Raw genomic sequence first — 24,220 nt, forward strand, 5'->3', positions numbered from 1 at the left:
TCAACCATGACCCATCAGGAGCAATTAGGGGTTTGGTGTCCTGCTCAGGGACACCTCTACATGGGACCCCCCTTGCCGGGATCAAACCGGCAACCCTTGGGCTGCAGAACGACCACTCTTCCCACTTAGCCATGCCGGCCCCCATTTGTTGTAGCCTCACCTCTTTAAAAGGTGCAGTCTGTGTTGATTGGTCAGAACTGGTGGCCTGATCAGGCCCTGCCTACTGTTCTGAAAATAAAAAGAAAAACAATGGATGCAAATTATTTCATACCTCAACTGTGGGATGACTGATGTTTTTGAATGGCCTTCTGGGAAATATCCAGTCATCCAGTAGATTCTGGTAAATAGGAGGCTTTATGGTACAACTCAGTTTAAAGGTTTAAACATCATATTTGATTGTATCGGCATTATGAGAACCAAAAGACGGCATGAAATAATGTCAACATTCATAATAAATTCCATTTTATTACATTTTTTCATTAACTACAAGGCAACATATGCTACCAGTTTAACAAGATGTTACAATCTGGTACCACTCAGCAGATGCGTAAACACATCTGGTGTTATATGATTTCACTTTTTATTGCCTCAGAGTGAACACGGAGCAGGACGACCTGTCTGGAGTCCAGCTCTACCCAGTGGAGATGGTCACGGTGGAAGAGTCATTCAAGTAAGTTTCCTTGTATTTGTGTCGAGTTTACATGAAAAACAGAGTTTAAGACTGACAATAGAATGAGCCTGATTTTACCCCCACCCCTCCCACTTCCCACATCTGGGCAGGAAACACTCAACACTGAGACGGCTTCCAAAGAGACTCTCTCGTTGGACTGAAACATAAATCTGTAGTTTAAAAAATAGATTTTCTCTACAGCAACATGAGACACAGGGACTAGTTTTATTGTTAAGAATTAATTTCCTCCATCATGGTAGCAAAACATTGATCTGTTTCTTTCAGTAAATTATTAAATTGGATTTGGAACCTTGATGTCAGTATTGGCAGCTAAAAGTGAGCATACATGGAATATAGAGGGTGAAACTGGAGATATTGAGACATGGTTGGACAGATTTGGTTCTTTTAGGACCTACATTTATTTAATATTAAATTGAATGAACTTATTAAATTAATTATGGACTTTTATAACCAGCAGCACACTGAAGAGGAGGGATTTTAGTTGATAGTGCCATAATGGCAACAAAAACTCATTTTTATTTAATATATTTTTGAAGCGCAGGTCGATTTAAGCCATTTTGAATTTGAATTTTTTGATTAATTATTTAAAATAAATTTTAGGTTTTCCAAGAAAAATGGAAATAAAAATCAAAACACTGAAAATCACATCAACTTTTGCTTCAACTTGTCATAAAAGCTGCAACAAAATCAGGCGTTTCATGTTGTAATAGTCACAGAAAAGTGCTGCGAAGTCCTGGAGGAACAGATTATTATTTTCATCATGCTTTACTAACAATTTTATATTAAAACCAGCTTTTTTAACAATGTGCATCAGACCACACAGATCAAACATTTTTCTTATCCCTTTCTCTGTAAAGTTCAACTGTTTAAATTACAAAAGGCTTTTTAGGAAAAAGTTGCTCATTTCAAATGGTTGTGTTAGATAAAAATGCTTCCTATATGGTTATGATAAACGTGACAGTAGCACTAATTTTTCCTCTTTCTTCCTCCTCAGTGGGCAGGACAGCGATGATGGCGCCACAACACCAAAGGTACGGTGAACAGAACTTTCTGGATGTAGAGTCAAAGCCTGGAAAACAGCAGTCAGTCATCAGCATAACAGCATTTACATTATAGCCAACTTCAGTCCCCGATGCTTGATGCTTTTTATCAGTACAAATTTTACTTTTCCAGACATAATTTCCACCACGTCAGTAGAAAACATGCATTAAAATGACAATATTTACAGAATACATCTCTTCTTTTAGTAACTGAACATGACAGCAACGTTCTGCAAGTATCATCTTCTAAGAACTATTTCACTCAGCTGTTACACTTATTTATCAAAGGTCTTTTGTGTTGTATTTGGGGAACTTTGTTGGCTGAGATGCAGTTTCCTTATGCTTTCGTTAATGCTGAATTAAGTAAAAATAAAATTGTGTAGTTGGGTAGATACCTACCTACAGACAGCACAGGCCGTCTTCCTCCGACTAATTATCATTACTGACCATCAACATAGCTGGTGTGATTGTCTTTGACTACAGTGAAAAATGGATTTTTGCTAATAAAAAAGTCAATATGATGACCCACTAATGTTCTTACAGGGTATCTAGCTGATACCCTGTAAGAACCCAGCTGGGTGTGCCGCCACCGATGTATTCATAAACATCTCATTCTAAGCTACGAGAACGCTTTTATTTGGATGCGATTGTGATTAGACTTTGGTAAAATGCATATTTATGAAAGCGATTCTTGATTTTTGCTAACAAAAAGCCAAAAAAGCTACGCACTGTACCTTTAATATGTCAGTAAGAAATAAAACCTAATTACTCTGGTAGTTATTTACTTGTACATATTGTTTACCTGTATAATATGTATAGTTATCATAACATGATGCTAAAAATTATTGGATTTTTTTCTTACAGTTGTACTTAAAAATGTCTTAATTATCACTTAAACCCTACAGATGTTCTCTAATAAAAGAAATCTGTTTCTGTAGAGTTTGACCTGATCCCATTATTTTTCAGCCCATAGCTATTTCAGGTGCTGCTCACCTGGAAGAGCCTCTAGTCTAGCAACAACCCCCCTCCCCTCCTTTTCATAGCTTATTTTTATTTCTGAGAACTGCACTGTTGTGTTAGCATTAAGAGGCGCTTTGACCTTAGAGACGTGAAGTGAAGCCTGTAATTATGCGAGGAATGGAAAACGCTTGTAGCCTAAATGTTTGATGCGTTCTGTAGCAGCACATGGAGGAGAGAGGATATGAGTTCCAGAAGAAGAGACAGATGATTCTAGAGAAGGCCAGGTTTGAGGCCCAGCTTGCATGCCGGGAGTATGAATGGCGTATGTCGGTCAAGGTAAAAGCAGCAGCAGACCTCTGGATGTGGGCTCTGTCTCATCAGAGGAAGCTGTCCTCAGTCGTGCTTCCCATTGAACCCACTTGTGTGTCTGTGTTACGCTGTGTTGTTCTGGCTGAGCTTGTCACATGTGCTGCTTTTCATCTGGAAACTTGTAACACATGTGAACACAGTGGGACATGTTTGTTTATCTCTTTGTTTATCTCAAGTCTTTCACCAGTCACACTGAGTTCTTTGAGTAGCTGTAGCAAAGTGGGTGGAGGCAGGTTCATGTCAGTGGAGAAAGCCGTGGCTGGTGAACAGCTGCTGTCCTGCATGTCAGTGTGTAAAGTTTTATCTGCAGATCTGGCTGCTCGAATTTTTTTTTTTAGTCTTTTTATCTCGTGTCTGAGTAATAAAGCAGTGTTTTGAACTTCCTGTGATCACTTAAACTGCTGAATGAACCATTCCATTAAAATAACTGCAGAAAGATTGTTGTGTTTTTGTTATTGTCTGTCTTTGTAGGATAAATAATGTGTCCTGATGAATTAGTGAGTTTCAGACGTGTGTAGCTGAGGTTGTAAATTTGGATTTACAACAGCCTGACTGGTGTTTCCTGCTACTTATAGTCTTCATTCTGAGCTGGGTTATCTGTGTCCTGACTCCAGTTTCAGGCCCAGACATGAATAACAACCCTCCCTGCTCTCCATAAACATTACAGATTGCTGCCTTCAAACTTAAATGGCAAAGAAAACTTAAAGAAAACAAATAATGCACTAAAATAAAGACCACAGGGGCTAAAAACTGTTTTATACTTAAATATTAATGAGAGATTAAGCATAATCCTGATTACCACACTTCTACTTGGCCTTTGCTGTACTAAACTGAAAATCATTAAATACTTAAATCCAAACATAATAAATTAATTTGCAGTTAATGAAACCTGCCATTTTTCTTATCAATGGACAGATTCATATAGCTGTTAGCAAACGTCTGTTCCAGGTGGCTAATTTTAAAATTTCCCATCAGACTTAAACATTTCACTAAAAGTCAAAATGATTCTTCAAGTTTCCTCCTTTAGTTTTGACCACCTCCACACGAGGTCTTATGTTCAACACCTTTAGAAATGTTTAGGTGGCTTTTGGATTGCTGATGCTGGATCAGACCGGTCCACCCCAGACCTGCAGGTCGGTTCATTTAAACAAGTTTAGATCCCAGAGACGAGCTTGCTGTGTAAACCTAAATCTTCATCAGGGGAGTGTTTGTCTTTCTGTTCATTCATGGAGTCTTTGATGAGTCTTTGTCTTTGCAAACTGCCCCCACATAAAACACAGGTCAGAGACAATATTCAGCATCTGTTCAATGATGTACTTATACCCAAATATTAACTTTTTCCCTCTATTTCTGTTCCTACAGCGAGATGACAGATTTCCAGCTAGCGGACCTCCATCCTTCTCCAGCCCGCCGTTCGGACTGAAGCCTCGTTCAGGTTAGTTGCAAACAGCACCTGAACTATCAGGCCTACAGGTTTATATGGTGGTTTTTCTGAATGGGGCTTAATTTTATTAATCAAGAGTCAATATTTACTTCATTTACTGGATAGTTCACTGTTTGGACGAGGTGAGCTAGTTCAGGTGGATTGGAGCTGCTGGTCGTCACGCTTCAAACTGACTTCACATCAGACATGATTCATACATAGATGACAGTGTTATTTATATATATATTATTATTATTATTATTTATTTTTTTTTACTAAAAGACATCTAGCTTTTAGAAATCTCCCGTTACCTTTTCTTTTGCATGTTTAGCTAAAGACCCAGTAGGCTTCTTCATTTTTAGGTGGAAATTATTTTTTTATTATTTTTCTTTCGTGTTTTTTGTTAGTGGTTAATATTTTGTTGTTACAGTAGCTTCATGGCTGCTGCTTGTCTGCTTTACAGGTAGAATCGTAGTAAACATCAGCCTCACAGTTGTTGTTACCAAACTGTTAATCGTGTGTTGCTAACTGAAGCTAACATGATGCTAACATATGGTGTAAAATAGCTGTCAGTTAGAATCTGTGTGCACAAGCACACGTCCGTGCATACGCATCTAAAGTTGTGCGTAACTACAAATTCATAAATTCTCATCTGTGTAAAATCACAAATCATAATTGATTTTGTATTTGTAATTATTGAAGTTGTAACGTTTTAAATTGTATTCTCAAAGAGAAAATACACAATAAAAATGTGTGATTTTGCACAGACAAAAATTCACAAATTTGTTTTTATGCACAACTTTACATGAATATGCGCGGATGTGCGCTTGTGCACGGATTCTAACCGACGGCTATCTTGCACCATACTAACAGCATGTCAGGTTGACCTTTCATGTGAAATGCCACTAATCTTTATTTTGTTTTGTGCTGTTTTATGTTTTATGTTTTCATCTTATTTTCCTCCTTTTCATCTTTTCCTCTTTTGAATCAATTTGTTTTTTATTTAATATTTTTGGGCACTTTCATTTTTCCTGCATGACTTTGAATTCACAAACTCACTGAATCTGACCTGCTTGAACTTCTGAATCAATACCTCCGTCATTGATTCCAACCAACTTTTTCTGAACTTTTCCTCCTGGTGATCTTGGTGGTTTGTTTTTTCGGGGTGTTGTTTTCATGGAATGAACTTGCTGTACTCGTCTTTTGGTACCACCCTCCCACCACCCTGCACTACACACGGCCCTGCCCTCACTTCCTGCGTCTCTGATCACTTCCTGGTTGTAGCTTCACTGCCGTGTTCCCCCCCTTCTTCCTGTCTAGACCACTCCCTCCTCCCACAGGCCTCGCCCCTCCATAGAGATACACATGGTAGCCATGACGACGGAGGCATGCACAGCCGCGGTGAGCCACTTTTTTCTGCTAACTGTCCAGTTCACACAGGTCTGGCCTGGGCTTGACTCTCTCAGGGACTTTTTCCACAGCAACTGAACATCTATGTGTCTTCTCTAACTGTGGCCAAAAAGTATAACATTTATTTTTCTATTTAGTCTCTTAAACTTTTTTCTTTTCCTTTGACCTTCTCTTCAGTCCACAACTCATTTTTTCCATCAGGCATGACAAAAAGTCTTGACAGGAAGCAGCTGAAAGCAGCAGTTTAATGTGTCTTTGATTTATTGTGTTGAATTTGAAGTTGAGGCGGTTGGTTGACCCATCTCTTTTCTTCAGCATGCTTCATTCATTTGACTAAAATCTCTAAAAAGCTTTTGACAGAAACTGTTATGTGGTTTCAATTATCAGCAGATAAATGGCATTTATCTGTAAACAGTATGACTGGGCAACAGGAAGATAAACATTGAGCCCGTTTACATGACTGTAAAAGTCAGATAACTGTGAGTAATTATAATTTTAATGATTGGATCTGACGTGTTTACTTACACACTAAAAATATGATTATTCTGATTTCCAGAGTCACCAGATTATTCAAGTGATGATGGAAACAGCAAAATCCTCAAAAACATGGTGATAATATTTTCATGTCAACACCACTTTAAGTGAATTTATTTACGTGGTAGCCTGCATCCACAACAGGCTTGAAATGTGGACAAAAAAACTCTTTGGCTGCTTTTGTAAAGTGGATGGAGCAGTCAGCGACAAGCCCTGACCTGTTGTCTCAGGCTGCAGCAGCTTATTTCTGAATGCAGGTGTCCGAACACGCAGACTTCTAAACATAACAAGGAGATCCTGAGTTTGATGAGAGGCAGAGATCCAATCTGGTGTTACACCAGGCCTCACGCACACTTTGAAACAAGCTTGACAGCAGCATTGTGGGCTTCTCGGAAGTCTTACTAAAGCAAGTAAAAGGAGAATCTCAAGAAATGCACAGATCATTATCTCTCTCTCAACAAAGAACACAGTATGCCTCAGGATGTGTTTCATTATGCAAACTTATGCTTCCTCTCGTCCACTCATCCTGTGACCCGGAAACCATCCCCCCACCCTCTGGCCTTCTCGAGGATGCTCCGTCTCTTCCATGACTAGTGTCTGTGGTCAGCTGCAAATGAATTGCCCGTATGGGATAAATAAAGTTGTCTAAATCAGGAAAACAAAGCAAGGAGGATTCTGCTGGAGGAGCTCAGAGGGAGAAAACACAGGTGGATCAGATGCAGTAGCAGGATGTAGAAAAATCCCACCTCTTAGATTAAAAATGTAGCTCATCCACTGAAAGAATAACATGACAAGACACATAGTTTTGTTCTGTTTATAAGGAACTACAGATGATTTAGTGGAAAAAGTTAATATATTTTTAAATTGTGTGATTTATCAAACACCTCAGCAAAAACGTTTTATCACACAAAACATTTTCTCTCTCTTGTACATATTTACACTGTTGAGGAAAACAATTAATGTCTCTCTGCCAGTACAACCACATCAGCTGGTTTCATAGTTTTCCAGCTCTGCAGCACATCAAAAATAACTGATGCTGCATGCTGAGGAAATCATTGCACGTGCATCTTTTACCCCCATATTTCTCACATCCTTCCTGAGAAAAGCTCATAGTTTTTAAAAGTCTACAGGTTTTATTTTATTTTAAATGAAAAGAAAAACATTTATTTGTCAGCATTTTGTGTTTGTTAATTCGAGACATAAATTTTCTGAATGACTCAGGTCATCGGTCCCGTTTCTTTTAGCACCATGGACAGCAGCATGGTCTCTGCTGCATGCCGTGTGCCACGTGAGCGCCGGCCGTTTCATTCGCTGCTTTTTGTGATTTTTTAAAATGTTGTTTCTAATCGTATTAGCTGCATGGTCGTAGAAGTATGATTTTGGAAGTAGTTGTTTGACTGCGCTTGTTTGACATAGATACTGTACGCGTGCATGTGACCTGCAAAGTCGTGGTGTTCGCCTGAAAATAAGACTCCCCTAAAAGCCCCCGTGTCATTCAAACTCTCAGCTCAGACATAAAGATGAGAAATGAGTGAAGTAAGTGAGGAGATATGTTTTCATCATAAGAACCCTTCTTAAAACTGCATGTTCTTTGTTTTTTTTTTTTTTTATGCAGTTGCATCCATTAAAACAAGACAGTGGGCCACTGCCAGAATCTGTGTGGTTCCACTCAGACACTTTATTTATCATCTCAGACGTAATCCAGCAGACAACCCAAAATGGACTGGATGACAAATGGCTGTGGTAGAGCATGATTTCTGATGCACACAGCAGTCTGTGGCGATAAGTTCAGTAATTTACTGGACCACAAGAATCAGAATGAAACAAGTTTAGATTATTGTAAAGCTGCAGAAGTGAATTTAGAACATCTGAGAACAAAAGTCATGTCTGCCTGGATGTCATGTTTACATCACTGCTGATCGGAGGTTATTAACATTTAACCCGTTACTGTTGCAGACGGAGGCCAAATGTTAGTAGGTGTTTGATTAGGATGAAAGTAATTTTATTCTAATGTAAATCATTTTCTTTTGTCTCTGAGTCAGTATCTCATGTTGGTGTAAATTCCCTCAGAAATGTCACAAGCTGCCCTTTATTTGTATTTATAATAATAATAACTTTATTTGTATAGCACTTTTCGAAACAAAGTTACAAATTTAACTGTCAGCTTCTGACTTTACCATGTTTTATCTGTCCTATGCAGCATGTTTGGGTGAGTTAGATTCTGTGTGTGTATGTGTGTGTGTGTACGCGTGCAGCAGACTCCCATCAAAGAGAAGCTCAACCACATCTGCTTTTATCTCCAGCTGTTCACGTGTGGTAGCTGCCAACGAGCAGGCACATGTGGTAAAAGTTAGAGGTGCTGTTTGTGTGTGTTGTGGCAGTGTGGTCTCTCTCTCTCACACACACACACACACAGAGGCTCACAAACTTATAATGATGAAGTGAGTGTGTTTATCTGAAAAGAAGCAAATGCAGGGTTTAAGTCCTGAAAGTGCTTCAGTTTACACTCGAGCATAAAGACATCACAGAAGTAGTTTGATTTAAATTGAGCAGCATTTAAGGAAACATTCCTGTCAGATTTAAGTTGTAGTTCCTGGTTTAAAGTAAAGTTTGTAAAACAAATTTCATCTCATTTACTCACTTCCAGCAGATATATGAGAGTTTTAAAAAGCAGCGTGCTGTCACAAGTTGTCCTGCATCTGCTACACGTTGGAGTCTTTAGAGTACTCGTCACAGCCCGAGACTTCACAGCCCATATTAGGAAAGTGTGTGTGTGTGTGTATAAGACATCTGCAACTATGAATGAGTTCGGGTTTTGTCTGTTCACATTTGTGTGCATGTCTATTTTTAGTAGCTATATTTTATGTGTTACATAATGGTCCCTGAAGGACTATCCTACTTCCACTGGAATGGAGTCCAAGATTTTAGATGGATCACAGCTGTTTGTGTGTGTGTGTGTGTGTGGGTGTGGGTGGGTGGGTGTGTACACATGCTGCATGCATGTCTATTTAAGACCATTTTTAGTTTGCTGAGGAGGATTTTGTCGCTGGCCCTCACATTGTCCGTGTTAAAGCTTGTGGAAGCTGTGAAAGGATGAACTGGTGTGATGATCCAGCTGTTGACCATTATGTGTAACGGGTTGTATGTAAGAACTTTATGGTTGTTTTTGAAGGTACTCGTGAATAAGTATGTCAGCCTTTTTTCATAAAAAAAAAGCAAAGGTAAAAAAGGGACTTCTGTTTATTCATTTACCTTTATGTTTATTTTTATTCGTCTGGGACGACACACAAAAACCTTCATCTGAAAGGAGAAAAGCTGCTGGCTAATTTCCGCCTGCTGGAGCAGGGCAGGTAAACAAATAATAGTTCAATTACAACAGTACAAACACAATTAAAAAAGCAACATCCGACTTCCATAATACTTAAGATTTATAAAAACAAATCATAAACATACTCCCCTATTTAATTTTAAGCTATCTCATAGATTTATTGGCAGTTTTTTTTTCAGTGTAATTTAAAGATTACAAATAAAATGAAATTACAACAGGTACAGTACCCATGCATTAATGTTGACAGCACTTAACAACAGATATTTGTAAAACGTAATTACCTCCGTCTAAAAAGACATTGAGCTAAACGTGATTTTCTCCAATGTTGACTCTTGTCACTTTTTTTTTACTTGCTTTTTCCAATAATGTCATATTCCTGATGGTTTTGATGGTGAATGTTTAAAACGGGCAGTGTGTTGATATCCAGTTGATAGTGTGTGACGCGGCACTTTGAAGAAAAAGCATTGCTGTCATGTGATGCTGTGGACTGAAGAAAAAGCTGCATAGAGAGATTTCTCAGCCTTGGCTTGCTGCAGAGCAACGATGACTCCAGGAATTCACTTCATGAAAGTCAGTGTGCCATCAAACAGTTTGAAGATCGGAAACTTGTGCAGTGCTGCTTTAAGGTTCCGGTAGAATCTGGTCTAGTTCAGGGTCAGGTAGGGCGAAAAAGTGTTTCAGTTCATAAAAGTCTCAGCAACTCCCTTCACACACTTATTTTTAATATCATCTCGCAAACCTTCAAAGATGTCTCAGTTCACCTTCACACCGCCTTCATTTACATACTACTGTCTCCACCCATTTATCTAAAAAGTAGTGTGTCACAAATCAAAGGTCAATAACAGAAAAATATATTATTAAAAACTGTTGCTTTAAGTATTTAATTAATGTAGTAACCATTATGTTTTTATTGTTAGAATGAGTCATTTATACCTACTTGCCTTTAAACATTCACAAATATTTGATATTTTTTTATTCCCGTCTTTACCACAAGATGTCAGTAATACTTACACACTTTATCTTACAGACTTTATCTTGTTTTTATCGCTTACCTGATCAAAGGCTTTAGAAGCGTCAATAAAACTTAAAAACATGATGTTTTACCACTGTAAGCTGAGACAAAAGCTATATCTGCATTTATGGTGACACCACACCCTCTGACCATCCTTCCAGCAGCACTGATGCCGGTTACGGTTCGGGAATGGCTATAAACCTTTTTATGTCACTAGATATTTTTTCTTTCTCCCATTTCATCTGCTCGGTTATCCGACACGCTGTGATGTGCTGCAGTAAAGGGCAGAAACCTCTTTATAAAGCAGTACCTGTCAGTCTGTTTTTACTCCACCTGAGGTAAAATGCTGTGTGTTTTATGTTTCCATCTGTACAGGAACAGAAACACTCTTCTCTGAATAGTTTGTGTTTCTACACGAACAGCTCATGTGTGAGTGTGACATGATTATGACTAAAGGTCTATAATGGGTTGAGGCCTGAGGGAAAGTGACATCACACTTCCATCATCACTGCTCCTGACCTCATTAGCAGCCAATCATCACCCTGTGTTAAAGTGTGTGGGAGTGTGCAGGGATGCATTTTGTTCATGTGATCAGTCTGAATGTCGGTGTCTGTACTTTTAAATGTGATTCCTGTGTTTGTGTGTGTTTTCATTTCTGCTTTACATTTTTTTTTACATCTCTGGCAGTGTGTATGAATAGAAGACCATTTTGTGGTCTTTTATGAGCCCTGTAAGATTTATTTCACCCTGTTAATCCGACACACCTAGGGTTGGGGTAAAGTACAGGGGAAGGAGTCACTGTTCATAGTGTGAAAGGATTCGTAGAGATAACGTGTTAAAACTCAGCAAATTCATGACAGTCTGCAGGCTGTCATCCCTTCACAGTACACGGCATGCAGCAACGTGTCAAAAAAACAGAATGTTGTAATAACTTGACATGCTAAAAGTAGACTTCATGATCTCATTTCCTGTAAAAACACCAACCATTTCAGGTCTAAAAGTCAGTCCTCATGAAGTAGGTTCTGGTTAGTGTTTGTGCAAATAATGTTGAACATTTAAGATGAGCTGTGTGTGTCCAGAAGAGTCAGAGCCTGCCTGCAAAGTTTGCACAGAAGCTTAAATCTCATTTTGATCTCTGGATCAAAACAAACAAACTCGGTTCATTTTCAACCAGTTCCGCCCCTCTGTGTAGATGTTATCTGTGGGCTGTACTGCTCAGGGAAAGATTAGATAGATGGGATGGTCAGAGTGTCACCATGGTGATAAAGTGTTTACAGTGGAGATGGCTCTTACAAGTAATGACAAGCTCATTGATTTTTATTGTTAATTTTTAAACAGATACTATCTAACATCCAGAAAGTTAGAGACATTAATCAGCCTCAATGGACTCGGTCCTACAACCAAATATTATGCCGTAGTTTTAATAATAGGCTGTTGCTCAGTTAGTGCACGAGAAAATAGACATTTTATGGTTTTATTAGGGGGAAATTGGATTAATGTGTTTACTGTTCTGTGTTCATTCAGTGTAAGCACTGTGATGTGCATGCTTTTATTCTGTGCACAGCTAACTTGTCGTGTATGAAATGGTGGGTCTGCTGCTTTACCACACCTGCATGGGCTTTTCTGTGAGCAGCAGCAAACATTAACAAGGTACACAGACTCCTCTTTATGCGCAGCAACGTCTTCATGTGCAGCCAGTTTAGTGCACAGGCTGTTGAATTAAGCTGATACTGGACGTGAGCAAACGTTGCACTCCTTCATGCCTTGGCATGGTGCTTCATTTCTTTAGGAGTTATCACATTTTATTCATCTGACTTCCACTTCTTTACCACCTCTCTGCTGCTACTCATTTAAACTTTAGTGGTCAGTAAAACTCTGACACAAGCGAGCAGGTTTTAATTCACCCCACATGTTAATAATCCATCCGTCACATGAGGAGGCGATGGGATTGGGCCCAAGTCTTTCTTCTGGGTCTTAAATGTTTCAGGACCTTAGTTGTTTAATCTGAATCTGACAAGTAGACTAGTCTTCAGTCAGCAAGTTTTTCAACTTCACATTAATTCAAAGTGGCCATCTTTTTTTTTTTTTTGGTCCAGGCCAGAAATGAATCTTTAGACCATAGTGTAAAAACATATGAAGGGTCTGAAGGAAGCTTTATTTTCTTGGAAAATTTCCAAACATTAGTTGAAGGACATGCTCTGAGGACTTTTGGAAACACAACTTCTGTTTAACCTCGATGCCCATTTCACCTGCACCAGGGATGCAGATATCCTTCCATTCTTGTCTTGTCCAAATTAGATTCCAAACTACTTTTGTTATTGATCTAGGAGTTTATATTTGGACAAGAATAAAGAATGTGGCCTTTGATTTTCAGTTTTCTTCATGGTAAACACATCACTGCGAACTGTGGCTCTGATGAAATGGCCTACGGGATGTTAAAATGATGTTAAAACACATAAAAATAAAGAATTTAAAAATTTATTTTCATTTAGAAAATCAGAGCATCTGCCACCTCAAGACGCGATTTAAGCTGTTGATTTAGAGAAACGAGGTCATGAAGGACAGACTGGTGTCCTCACCCCACTGATGTGGTTGAGAAGTGTGCGTATAATTTAGGATTTTTTCAGTGTTTCTGCATAACTTTTGCATCTATGGCTTGATTTCTCTCTGGTTCTGTATCTTTATCATCAGATTATTGGTAGAATATCTTGTCATAGTCAGTCACTTACTACAAACTTACTCATACCTTCAATACCTGAGGGGTTTGAGGGATTTTATTCATTATTCTACCCATGAATTTAGTAAGTAGCTTCCATCTGTTTCAGGACACACGTGTCCTCTGTTTGTCTGCAGCAGCTGTGCAGCTCCCTCCTGTGGTCCTTCAGCGGACCTACATGCATTCAGGTTGTGTTCAGTTTCATTCTGCTGTAAAAAGCATTCAGAAAATAGGGCAGTGTAGAAGTGAATGATTCAGCCTTTAGCTGTGTGTGTGTGTGTGTGTGTGTGTGTGGGTGGTTGACTAGGTTGGAGGCCAATCATGTTTCACAGAGTTCTCCTGCACGCTGTTCAGAAAAGCTGCTTCTCTTTGAGTCTGTTTTCATTTGCGTTTCTTATCAAGACCAGTTTCTGTCAGATTCCTGCTCTAATCCTCATGTTACTTTGCAGAAGTTATAAATAAAACAGAAGAAGTTTTTTTGATCATTGATTCAAACTTTCAGATATTTCTTTAGCAAAAGTAGAAAAGAACTATTGAAGATTTCAGCCTCATGTTAATGAGCACAGAGTATTTTGGGTTTGGAGATAGTTTTGGTAGAAATGTGGAGAAACATCCAGTCTGTTCTGTTAGAAGGAAACTAAATTTACTGACACAGCCTGTTGTAAGTTTAATCTATAATGGTTTGAAGTTTCCTGGGGATTTAACCAGCGGCTGACTGTAATGAATATTAAAGAAATATAAGAATTTACTGAAGGTTTCAACCATTTTCAGGTCTGGAAAGAACAAAACATAAATGTAAAGAATAGGATAGAAAATGTCTTTTACGTCTGTTAGTTTTTAAGTTTAGCAGACTGTTTTTACAGGAGCACCTGGCTGATGAAGCCAGAACCGTGTCACACTTACATAAGCTTTCTGCATCTTTTATAGCACAAGAGCTTAAAAAAATCGGTGTCAGTGAAAGTCTGAATGGGGATTATTGCAAGTTTTACTCACTTTTCTGGATCCAGCTGCGGCTCAGTGACCACCCTCCGTGTTTTAGGAAAACTGACTTAACTTTTCATTCTTTATAAGCGTAGAACAACAAGCTCCTCATCTTCTCCTGCTTCCTTTCATTTGTCAAAATGTGTTCTTTGAAGAACCTCTGTGTGTTTTTATGATGTATACAAATATTCTATTTCAGGTTAATCCCTTACAGACCTTTCTAAATATAAGTAAAGGCTTCGTGTTGAATGATGAATGCATTTCGATTCTTTGATCCTCAGTGAGAAATCATCCTTTAGTGTCATTTTCAAGCCACATTAAAGTAGCTTATTGGATGTAGAGAAGAACTGTCTCGCTTCAGCAACTGGATCTATTTTTATTCATGGGTCACATTTATAAATGTCCAGCCCGCTGTCTTCCTGGAAGCCATTAAAGATCAGATCTGTGTGGGCTGGAGATCATAAATGAAACACTTCTGTTTGGTTAATGGTTCAGGTTATCCTGCACATGCTGGCTCCTGGATTCTCTCTCTAACAGCCACTCAGTATTTCCAGTGATGTTGACCTTCTCCTGTGCCCCATTTAATGCATAAAACGTGTTTACAACTGAGAAAAATGTCCAGATGAGACTTCAGTGACTTCATATTTTCCTTGTAAAGTCCTGTAATGATCTTTGTCTTATCTTCAGATGTCAACTCCATCTGTGCGGTTAAAGCTGGTTTTTGACCAATTCATTATTTTTGAATGCTTTCTCCCGCCTGCATGGATGTAAAAATCTGTCTGCTCCTATGCATTTTGACCCAGGCCCAGTCAGGAGGGCTGCGATCTACCTGCATTAACAAAAAGTCTAATTATACTTTATTAAAATATCAATATTGTGTCTGATGCAGAACAATATTGTGATGTGGCCCTAGCTGATTCCTGGATATTTATCTGAATTGTGGGAGACCCCTGCAGAGTAAAACTGACTAAAGTTTTGGGGAAAATTAGTATTTGTATGTTTTTATCTTAATTTCTGGATAAACTAAATAAAAAAAGTTCTACTTTGTGGTTTTACGTTTGGTTTGTGTGTCTCTTAAAGAAAAAAAAGTTCTTGCATTTTGTTTTAAAGCTCTAATTACATATTTAAACACCGAAGCCATCTTTCCTCTTTCTGATGAACTGAGGTTTGTAGAAGTCAGAAGGATCCGAAGCGGAACTGATTTTTCTGTTTGTCTTGATTTCAACACTTTTCTCCTCATGTCTGTCTTCTAAGAAAACACTTGCTGTTGCTCCTGATGTGAGCTGACTCAGTTTGTCATTAATAATCTTGTTTCGCTGCTGCAGTTTTCCTGCGGAGCCACAAGAGTCTGGAGTCGGTGGATCCTCAGTTCACAATGAGACGGAAAATGGAGCAGCTGCGAGAAGAGCTGGAGCTCATGGAGCAGCTAAGAGACGTAAGACGCACTGAATTAACTCCTAACTGATGTCATCTGTTTGATCAGTCACGAGATTTGGTGAGAAGATATCTGGTTGTTTTATGCAGCATCGAGTGTCCAAATCTGTACGCTGTGATACCCAATTGCTTTTAGTTTTTTTATCATTTTGGTAGACTCAAAACTTATTTCAACTGGATTTATTTCTCTTTATTTTGTTCATAATTCCTGCCAAGATGAGTTCATTTGAAGGTGATCTCTATGCCGGATTTTAAGAGAGGTGTCTCAGTTTCTCGGATCCCAGACAGCTATAAAAATAGGATTTCATAGTCTTTCGCTTCACAACAATAATGTAAAATCCAGAGTGACAGCTGAGCAGAACTAAAACGGTACCCAGCAGAGAGATACGGAGGAAACTGCCTGCAGACAGATGCTGACGTAAACTGGAAGGAGGGACAGAGCTCAGCTATGAAGTCACTGATGCCTTCATCGTTACTAAAAGAAGCCTCACAGATAGTTGGTGATGTTTAAACACACAAATCCAAGCTGCATAACACAGCATGTGACAGGGTCACTCTTTCAGCTTCTCTCTGCAGGGCTCTAAATGAACACTGATGATCATATCCAGTCCATTTTATTTATATAGCACATTATAACACACATAGTTACCAGTGTGCTGTACATAAAGAACATATGTGCTGTACATATAGAGACTGCGCTCCAAAAGACATTAAAGACTTAACAATAACAATAATGTACTAAAAAGTAGACAACTAAAATATCTAAAAGAAGTTAAAAGACCACAATGCACTACTAGTCCGTTAGATTTAACAGGAGAGTCCAAACTTCTGACTGCTAGTGTACGTTAAAAACAATCAAACAACTAAAAACCTGTAGCCTCTTCTGTCCAGAGCCACGTCCTCAAATTTCTTTCTGAAAATGTCCATCATCCCAACCTCCTCCATCCTCATCTTGTTTGTTATTGTCTGAAGCGGGCGTTGGAATTTGGAGGTGAACTCTGAGCTCTGCACTGCCCTCTGGTGGATGTATTAAGTAACAACCATGTTTACATAAGGGACGCATGAAAATATGAGAGCAGTGGCGTTTGAAACAGACGTACCTGATTATGTACATAAAGGGAGCATAAATGGGCCTTGAGGCCCTCCGGTCTGCTGCTGGTGAACACCACACTTGATGGACATTTTGATTTAGCAAACTTTAACCCACCAAATTCATGTTTTTGTTGTTGCTTACTCCTCATTGTCATTCAGAGCATCGAAAGCAGACTGAAAGTTGTCCTTCCTGAAGACCTCGGCTCGTCTCTGATGGATGGCGTTGTGCTCTGCCATCTGGCCAATCAAATTCGGCCGCGCTGCGTCACCAGCATCCATGTCCCTTCACCTGCAGTGGTACATCTCACCGTTTAGGCCAGAAATTTTTACTTTTAAAGTTGGTTTAAAGAGAAAAAACAAATAAATAAATCTGATTTTTGTTTTTGTTGACAGCCCAAACTCAGCATGGCCAAGTGTCGGAGAAATGTAGAAAACTTCTTGGATGCCTGCAGAAAAATCGGCGTGGCAGAGGTAAGAGGAAAACTCCACCTATCAGCGATCTGAGAGCCAAATGTGGCCCCTGTGAACTGGGGGTCATTTTCATGTTTTTCTTCATTTCTTCCTAAACTCTTCATAAGTTGAAGTTGATTAAAAAAAACTGGACTGAACCCAGTCTGATATTTTTATATCAGCATATTGATCACATCTGTCAGTCTGGGAGTTTAAACCACAAACCTTCCAGCCGAAAACACCCCCCAGTTCATCAGCCCGAGTCCGACCATTAACCCGGTTACTGACTCGCTGTTGACATGTAAAAGGAAGCCTGAAAGTGTCCTGCAGAAGTGCTCCTGATAGACAAGAAAGAACCGTCTATTTATGGCAGAACATTAGCATCTGACATCGTCTGAAAACCTGAAACGGAGTCACTTTGCAGGACACTAACTGTAAAGCAGAAGTGTGAGGAAGGCTGATGGTTCTGTCTAAAACAACTTTTCTGTGTCATCAGAGCTGATATTCAGCCTGTTACAGTTAACCTACATGAAAAAGTTCAACAATTTGATCAAAGTTTCCTTCTTCTGAAGCTTGAGAACCCCTCAGCCTTCTCTCAGGAATGTTTACATTTCCTCCCATCCTCCTTTTTTTGTCCTCCTGGCTTAAAATAGGGTCATTTAACATCAACATGTAACTCTGACATCATCACCGCCATCATGGCTGCCTGCATTATCCAGCTTCCTCCATCACGACGGAGTCAAAACAGCAGTCGGTCCGAGGCAGAGCCCACCTGCTGCTGGGTTCTCTGTGTTTGTCTATGTGTTCAGACTTTTATCTGAGAGCATCTAATCCTTTACACCTGTTTGGACTTGAGTAACATCAAATGTGTTGATGAGTTCTGTGAAGGAGAAAGAAAAATCTGACGGCTGGATTCTGCCAGCAGACTTCTTTCTTTTTCTTTTATTAGCAAACTTTAAAAGAACATTATTTTATTGACATTAAATCATTAATCCCATAATCTAATGTGGGAATACGCCAGCATCTTATGATACATGTGGTCTTAACCGTATGTATTTATCATATTTGATACAGTTTTTTGAGACCTATTGTATCACTTTATGGGCAAAACTTTGCTCCAAACCCTGTTCTGATACTTGTTTTCTGCCCCCTGGTGGATACATTTTGCACTACAATAATTTTGACACATCACACAGTTACCAGTGAATATACTATAAATATACAAAATAAAATTATTTTTAATGTTTCTTTTTTCCTTTTGTTAAAGGGCCAAATAAAGAATTCAGATTAAAAAAAATTTCCTGTGTTGGACTTTAAAGGGTTTGTCTGTTCCCTCATGTTAGATGTCAATCTTATCAAAATTCTTACCAAAATAAGGTAATTCTTTTTCTAAATGTGCAGCAGTGATAACTAGTGACACTGAATATTTAGAGACTTTGGAAACAACCACAGATCAAGAGTTGAAGTGCAAGTAAACAAAAAGTAAAAGTGTTTCCAGATTTTCAGGACTTTTAAAATGTCTGCATAAAACCAGGTGGATGACATCACTAAAAATCTGCTAATACACCTTGGAGTAGCACCAAAGTAATCACCAGGCAGTAGGTGGAAATATTTCATTTCATTAATTAAAGATTTTGTTTAAATTATTTGCATCAGAATGGAAATCCAGTTGTTAGAGGGCCTATGTGTTAAAGAGGAAACTGGCTGTTGGCTTCTGTTTGTTAGAGCCATAATAATAAAAATCTAACTTTATTCATGCAAATGTTTTAAACCTTAACTGTCACATCACCGGGTGATGTGACACCCCTTTTAGATGTGTTTTTTTCTTTATTTCTGGGTATTTTTATGGTGGTGTGTTTTTCTTTTTTTTTTTTTTACTTGTTAATTTGATTGTAGTTTTGTTTTATTTTGTCCCTCTATCAGAACATTTGTTACTCTGGTCTTTTCTCTGTTGTGGGACTGACATGTTTAACTTTGCCTTCCACTGCTGCTTGCTGACTGCTTCCAGCCTCTGTGTGGCCGTTGCTGCCTTCCTGTAGCCTAAAGGCTTTTCTGTCGGAGCTTCTGCAAAGCTTCTCTAAGCTAACACGCTAACAGCTTCTGCGCTAACGGCCGGCCTGCTGCACTGGCTGTCTCATCAGCCGCTTCACCCACCCTTTACGGGGCTGCTTACTGGGAGAGAAAAAGGCACCACGGTTTACACAATCCTCTCAGTAAGCATCCTTGCTTGTTGCCGTGGTAACCCCTTCCTGCCTCTAGTCCCTATCTGCTTAAATTTGTGATCTTTTACTTCTGTGCCTGTTGGTTAACTTCCTGCCTTTTCTTTCTCTTCTTTTACTTTCCGGCTGGATCGCACCACATTTTCTTTCTCTTCCTTTTTTTTGTCTCTTTTCACATTTTATTTATTTTTTATTCTTCTGAACTTTTGTTTGTGCTTCTCTTTTTTCCTTAATACCATCCCTCCATCTTTTTACTCACTAATCTGAATCATTTTGGTTTTTCTCATCATTATCTCTTTCTTCACATCTTCAATATTTTTGTTAATACCTTTTTCTCTTTGCTTCATCTTCATTATTTGACTTTGGTCTTTTTTGTATTTCCACCCCACACTCTGAACTTTGGGACATTTCCGCTCTTCCCTTTTTGTTTTTAATGTTCTCATCCCTTCCTCTTTGTATTTCAACATAAACCCCTCATCCTTTCATTTTCTTCATCCTTTATTCTCCACATTCTCCATTTTCTGTCTTTCTTTTTCCTTTCTTCCCTGTTTCCCTTCTTTTCTTCTATCTGACTCTGACTCCCCTTTTCCTAACGGGGGCGCCAGTCCTCCCTTTGTACGCCCTATGACATCATCCAGTGCCGCCTGCAGCCAGTCTGCGCCACAGTTCGGGCACTGGTTGCCTTGGATACAGCCTCTCTGGACAGGAAGCAGGACGAGGCGATTTCTACCCCAAGCCCCGCCTCCTGCAGGGCATCAGAGACTCGCTCATTGGTTTCTGTTACAACTCAAACTCCGCCTCCTGCTTGGCAGATCTGGGATGTCATTGGCTCCAGCCTGGTTCACATCCTCTGCCTAGTTCTGCTGTTCATGGCTTATAGTTGGATCGAGTTGACGTAACCTTCTGCCTAGGCTCCTCCTCCTCATTTTTGTTGCATTTAAGTCACATGGGACAAATAAGACTCAGAATGAACCACGAAATGGATGTAATCAGTCTGTCTGGCTCTATTTGTGCTGAGCGTGGTGTTAAAGTAGAAGGTATACATCACTCTGTGGTCCTGAAAAGGTTTTTAAAATCTTAATGAGTAATGAAAAATCTGCGTGTGAGGTGATCTGAGCATAGACCGCATGAGGACACGTGACTGGTATAAATGAACCCTTCCTTCAACATGTCCATGATCTAAGCAACTTCCCTGTCACATGTGACGCAAATGCAGCATCAACATGAGCCGATGCCTCGCTCCTCGCCCTCTATCTTTGTGTCTTTGCAACAAACTGAGTCTTAGAGAAGTAGGACAAGTGGACTTAATTCTTCTGATGTCTTCTACAGACGTTGTCCTACAGAGATAATCACATTTGTGGAGGTTCCAGGCTTAAAACATCAAATTCTTTTTTGTTGCTCCTGTTTAACAAAAACACTGACTGCCATCTGAGAGAATGAAAATGCCAGTGTTTACATCTTTTTCCTGATAAAAACAGACTTCTAATTGTTTCTGCGTTTTTACGCTCATGCTGTTCATAGTGGACAGTAAAGCACAGAGAAGGCAGGCGTTCGTGTTTGCTTTACTTGGCTCAAATCTTCCAGCTTCAACCCTACACCAGTTTCTTTGCTACCAGACTTCCAGTTTTTCATGTTATCTTTAAGGTTTCATGTCAGCATAATGCAACATTTAATATTCTAATAATATTGGGAAAAAGTTGTAGTTAATTAAGATTTTGAAACTTTGAGTTTTATGGGTGTCATTTTAAGTATAAACCCCAGTTCATGAAAAGTTTTGAATATTTTTTAAAATGCAGTGAAAAGTTCAATCTTGGATTTGTTTGAACCTTCATTTGACAGACCCAAGTCTAAAGAAGGATTTTTTATTGCCTCCTCTGACCAAATTCATAGACTTTTAATGGTTCGGGAACTGAGGATTGTAATTGTAGCAGATTTCCAGAAGAATTTCTGTCCATTCTTGTTGAATCCAAGATTTCAGCGACAACATTCTGCTCTTTATGATGCTCCATACATTTTGTATAGGAGGCAGATGCAGACTGCATGCAGGACAGTCCAGCACACACACACTGTGTGCATGAACCCACACTGTTGGAAGTCATGTAGAACAAAGTCTGTCACTGTCCTTCTGAAATAAGCACATCTATGATGCTGGCATCCAACTCTGCATCAGTGTTACCTTCACACATATGAAGTCATCCAAGCCACCGACACTGATGCACTCTCATACGCCAGTTTCTCTGATACCAGCCTGGATGTAGACGCAGAGGTCAGTTTTTCCTAAAAGATGCTGAAACATGAACTCAGTTGACCACAGAGCACCTGTCCACTGTCTCTCTATCCATCCTTCTAAGATGGGCTGGTGTCCAGAGCTGATATATGACTCCCTCCTTGTGTAATACAGTGTGAGGTTAGCTTTTGTTAGATGTCTCTTTTACACCTAATCATGACACCCTCACCCAGCAAGAATTAATCTGCTGATTAAAAAATCTCCTAGAACCCTGTTTCTGTATATTTCATAAACGTTCCTGCTTCCCAGGGTTTGTTGCTAACATCACATTCTAGGTTTGTTTATATCTTCTACAGTGAAGCTGGTCAGTGAAGATCATTACTTTGTGTTTGTTTAAGGTTCAAACAAATAAGCAAAGGCCAGATTTAAAGTTTTTATTACATTTGATAAAATTTCCAAGCTTTTCTTAGAGTGCCGATCATCGTACCCATGGTGCCATGCCGGTATAGTTGGGAGCTTTGATTTTATGTTATCTAATCATCAAAACCATCTTTGCTGACTGCATGTCTCAACCATGGACTGTACACCGAGCAGCTGTAGCCATGGCGACGTCACACATTTGTTTGTGAACTGCTGTAAAGAAGTCTGTAATTATGATTTTAACATCTCTGTGTTTTTAGAGCCAGAAGTGATCATATTTGGAGAAAATGATGGAGCTGGAGAATTATTGTTGATTGAACAAAAATATGCATCATCTAGGGCTAATAGTTGTTTATTTATGGTTTTATATTCAAAGGACCACCAGCACAATGACCAGAAGTGTTTTGGTTAATGAGACCGCGATAGTTTCAGGCAGTCTGTTGGAGTTGGAAATGTTTTAGTCTCTAGTGGCCAAAGGCGGTATTGCATGTAAACATTCTCAGTCTTCTCTTCTGAGTGACTGCGTGTACCTTTTACATAAACTGCTCTGCATCAGCATTGCTTTACTGAACAGATACTGCAGCTCCGAGCCAACAACTCATCTGAGGAGCTCCTGAGCACCCGGAGCCCTCCCATGAAAAGTCACAGTTTAAACATCAGGCGGTTCCTGCACATTTAAGCTCTCCGTCTGAGCCTGATGAAAGCTGAAGCACATGTTTCCTGCATGGAGACGACCATCACTGGAGAGCGGCACAAGCAGTGTGTTGTATTCTGTGTGATTTAAGCCATGTCTCACTCGATGTTGATTATTTAAAATCATCTGGGTGTGTTTTAGTATTTTTATTTGATTTAGAAAATATGTTTGAGTATGAATCTTATGGGAAAAATGTGTTATTTTTTCAACTTTTAGTTTCCATTCTGCTTCTTCCTGATATGCAATCTGACTTGTGAGAATAACTGAAGGGCTACAGAAACTAGATGAGTTCATTAAGTTAAATATTTGTACAGAGTGCTGTTTTTGTAATGTTAAAGGGAATGAAAAGCTAAAAGGAGGGGGGATGCTTGTAAAAATGCAACATGTCAGCTGTTGGATGAATTCACAGAAATCAGTTGTTTCTTTTTTACATTTTATTTTCTGGAAACAGAAAATATCTGCAGCTGAGAAACACCATCAGCCTTTGGAAAATGTTGACTCCTGTTAAAATCTGCTTCAGTTTGCTGTTTTTTCTTTTTTTCCTGTGAAATGATCCAAACAGAAAAATGTTGGTTGATTCGTCTGCTTCCTTTCCAGCCAACACAGAGAACCCGTGTTCTGGCTCTTAAAGTCACGCTAACTTGTGACAAAATTGCAGTTAAATCTGACACCACCGAGATTGCTTGTGCACTGAATCCATGTTTACGTGGAGACAACCAGTTGTTTTCTGATCCAAACAGGATCTGTGTTGGTTGGCGGGAAGTAACTGAATTCCTGATAGAGAGATTTTTTAAGGACTTGTATGTGTAATACATGTCAAATAGTTGAAAACAAAGGTAATAAACACAGTTTAGGGATGTTTTTGCCTCCACAGCGTCATTGATTAACAGGTATAGGGCAGTTTGCTTTTTAACTCTGCATTCATGTAGGAAACCGTCTGCATGATGCAAGAAGACGTGAAAATGGAGACAATAACAGGCTGGAGCTGCCTTAAAATCAAGGATGTAGGATATTGGCTCATGATTGCCCCTCCACTGCCTTAACCTTCATATTGCATCTTACCTACACATGCGTACACATTCTTTTATTTATTAAATACAATAAAAAATCTGAATAGAAAATGGCATATAAGAAAGACTTAAATAAACTAATGTGTACACAATATATAACATCGATTTATGTATTTTTTTATTTATTACTAGAAGACGCATGAGTCAGAG

The 24,220-nt window shown here is 39.1% G+C and overlaps 1 protein-coding gene across 7 annotated transcripts in view; it reads left to right on the forward strand.

Annotated features, from left to right (window-relative positions):
* Positions 1-24,220, forward strand: part of lrch1 (leucine-rich repeats and calponin homology (CH) domain containing 1) — an 81,417-nt gene that overhangs the window by 56,423 nt on the left and 774 nt on the right. For 2 of the 7 annotated variants that reach the window (XM_042000897.1, XM_042000899.1), the window contains exons 12-20: positions 593-670; positions 1,686-1,722; positions 2,911-3,027; positions 4,423-4,495; positions 5,768-5,884; positions 15,790-15,899; positions 17,150-17,287; positions 17,384-17,461; positions 20,265-23,859. In XM_042000897.1, coding sequence (XP_041856831.1) covers positions 593-670; positions 1,686-1,722; positions 2,911-3,027; positions 4,423-4,495; positions 5,768-5,884; positions 15,790-15,899; positions 17,150-17,287; positions 17,384-17,461; positions 20,265-20,558 — 1,042 coding nt within the window. In that variant the 3' untranslated portion in view covers positions 20,559-23,859. Of the gene's footprint in view, positions 1-592; positions 671-1,685; positions 1,723-2,910; positions 3,028-4,422; positions 4,496-5,767; positions 5,885-15,789; positions 15,900-17,149; positions 17,288-17,383; positions 17,462-20,264; positions 23,860-24,220 lie in introns of those variants that run through there. The other 5 variants (XM_042000902.1, XM_042000900.1, XM_042000901.1 and 2 more) reach the window with 5 other exon arrangements.

The sequence above is a fragment of the Melanotaenia boesemani genome, chromosome 12 (assembly GCF_017639745.1).
Source record: "Melanotaenia boesemani isolate fMelBoe1 chromosome 12, fMelBoe1.pri, whole genome shotgun sequence".
Lineage (NCBI taxonomy): Eukaryota > Metazoa > Chordata > Actinopteri > Atheriniformes > Melanotaeniidae > Melanotaenia > Melanotaenia boesemani.